We start from the raw sequence: 2262 nt of genomic DNA on the forward strand, positions 1-2262 counted from the left end.
CTACTATGAAAATCTTCATTAAAAAGAGTATATGCAGATTTTTTTTTACTTCTTTGAGTGAAAGTCAAGATAATTTCATTTTTGTTCATTTGTGTTTTTGTTATGGGTTTATACTCTGTGACCCTTCTGGTGTGTCTCTCCCAGGTTGGGGCAGTGGCGGTGGGTTGTGTATGTGTGTTTGTGTTGTCTGGAGGAGAAGGGGTTCTATTCTTCTGGACTGTGAAATATATATTATATATATAACTTTTTTCCCCCTAGATATATTAATAACTGTATTCTGGAAGTAAATGGGTGAAGGGAGGAATCTGTGTTTCTTAGGTAGTCATACGGTTTAATTTTAAATTACAAAATGTAAAGATGCGATTCATGGCTTTAATTTTTGCCGTGACATAGTGTGATTCTACCACTTGGCTTTTGCCAATTTAATTCAAAACAATTTTTTAAAAAAATAAGATGACACTTATTTCTATATTAGATAGAAGTTCTAAAACTTAGCATAATTAACGATTTTGGAGGCTTAGATAGAATTTGTTGGATAAGAGGCTTCACCTAGAAAGTAATTAAATGATTATTTTTCTGATACTGGATATATTCAATTCAATAACCTAAAAACTGACATTACTATTGTTTCTCTTTAGGTTTGAAAATGCAGATATTATATTTAAATCAATTTTAAATTCATTCACTTTATGTGATGACAGTTGAGTTTGGCTTTGTTATTATTATATTTATGATTCAACTAGAGTTAATGGGATAAAATGTTTATAACAAATATTTCATTGCATATTAATTTTCATTTTAAAAGAGGAGAAATAATTTTTTCTGGAAAGTAATTTCTGTTGGTTTTTTGGGCATTGATTTTAGAGATGATAACACTAGGTAATAGATAAATTATATTGATATAAATGATTTAGAATTTTCGGCAAAACTTTAGAATAGTGGTATAGTTTTACTATTTCTTCTGTTTATGAGACTGAAGTAAAATATTCCTAAATTATCAGTAACTTTGTGTAAATTATGATACATTATAAATAATATTTTTGAGCATTGTTAAGCTAATTCTCATAAGGCTTTTATTGTTTTCAAATACAGTCAGATAATTAGCCAGAAATATTTCTTAGGAAGAAAATATTGCCATATAATTTTGCTGATACAGAGCAGGAAAGAAAGTATAATATTTTTATGCATAAAATTTTGTCACGATTAATATAAATATTACTAGATCAACTGTAATATAGGAAATCTCCCATTCTTTTATGGTACATGTTATATATTTTTTAATCTATTTTTTATTTTGGAATAATTTGATTTATAAACACCATGTGTTAAAGTTCTTTCCAGAAACATTCAAAGCTTGGGTTTTAAAACTCAGGATCTCAGAAAACTCAGCAAATTAACACATGCATGGCCAGTAGTATTTTTTTCTTCAAAGGCAACATGATGTCCTTTTTTAATTTAATTTAAATACATTTCTTTCAGGTAATAGAAAAACAGTTTAATATATTATTTCTTGATTAATAAGTGGATTTTCCGAATTAACATCATTAGAATATATTTTTAAACTGGCAAGAATTAAACAGAATGCAGTGAATGTCAATGATAGTTAACAGTTCCTTCTCAGAAAACAAAACAAAACAGAACAAGTAAATGTCAGAATTATGAATCTAGAAAGTTGCGTCTTAAACCTTCAAGTATGTAGTGCTTTAAAATGAAAAGTGGTCGGTTTAGAAATGTTTAAAACATCGGTTTCGTAGGTGTTGGTCCTCTAGGCCCTTCACGTTTTTCTCTACATGAGTTCCTCTTGATACTGGTGTTTTAATATAACATACGTGAAAGAATGAAAATTTCTCATTTGAACATATTAATTATTGCTATTTCAGGAAATCTAGAACCTTTCTTATATGTTCCTTTTACAGTGGTATGAGGGAGAGAGTAAAAGCTTTAAATCATCTGTCAACTAAAAAAATTAATACACAAAGTCGTGAACACTGATGTCGAGAACTGTTGGCTGTTTATTTAGGGGCCTCGACGCTCTCGGCAGAAAGGCGAAGGCGCCCGCAGCGGACTTGCCCATAGAGTCCGTCAGCCTGAGTCTGCGGGACCTGACGGGCTACCTGCACCCACCGGACGAGCAGCTGGAGCACGAGGACCGGCAGAACAGGCTGCGGGCCCTGAAGAACCGGCAGAACCTCTTCCAGGAGGAGGTGCGTTGGTCCTGCCGCGGCGCGGCGTCCGTCGCCGCCCGGCTCGCTGGGAGATGCC

General features: G+C 32.9%; 1 protein-coding gene across 1 annotated transcript in view; it reads left to right on the plus strand.

Moving 5' to 3' along the window:
- LOC105308431 (ryanodine receptor 2-like) overlaps positions 1 to 2262 on the plus strand; it is a 123503-nt gene that overhangs the window by 38506 nt on the left and 82735 nt on the right. Inside the window, exon 6 of the mRNA XM_011384404.1 lies at positions 2021 to 2254. Coding sequence (XP_011382706.1) covers positions 2021 to 2254 — 234 coding nt within the window. The remainder of the gene's footprint in view (positions 1 to 2020; positions 2255 to 2262) is intronic.

Source organism: Pteropus vampyrus, unplaced genomic scaffold, assembly GCF_000151845.1.
Source record: "Pteropus vampyrus isolate Shadow unplaced genomic scaffold, Pvam_2.0 Scaffold576, whole genome shotgun sequence".
NCBI lineage: Eukaryota > Metazoa > Chordata > Mammalia > Chiroptera > Pteropodidae > Pteropus > Pteropus vampyrus.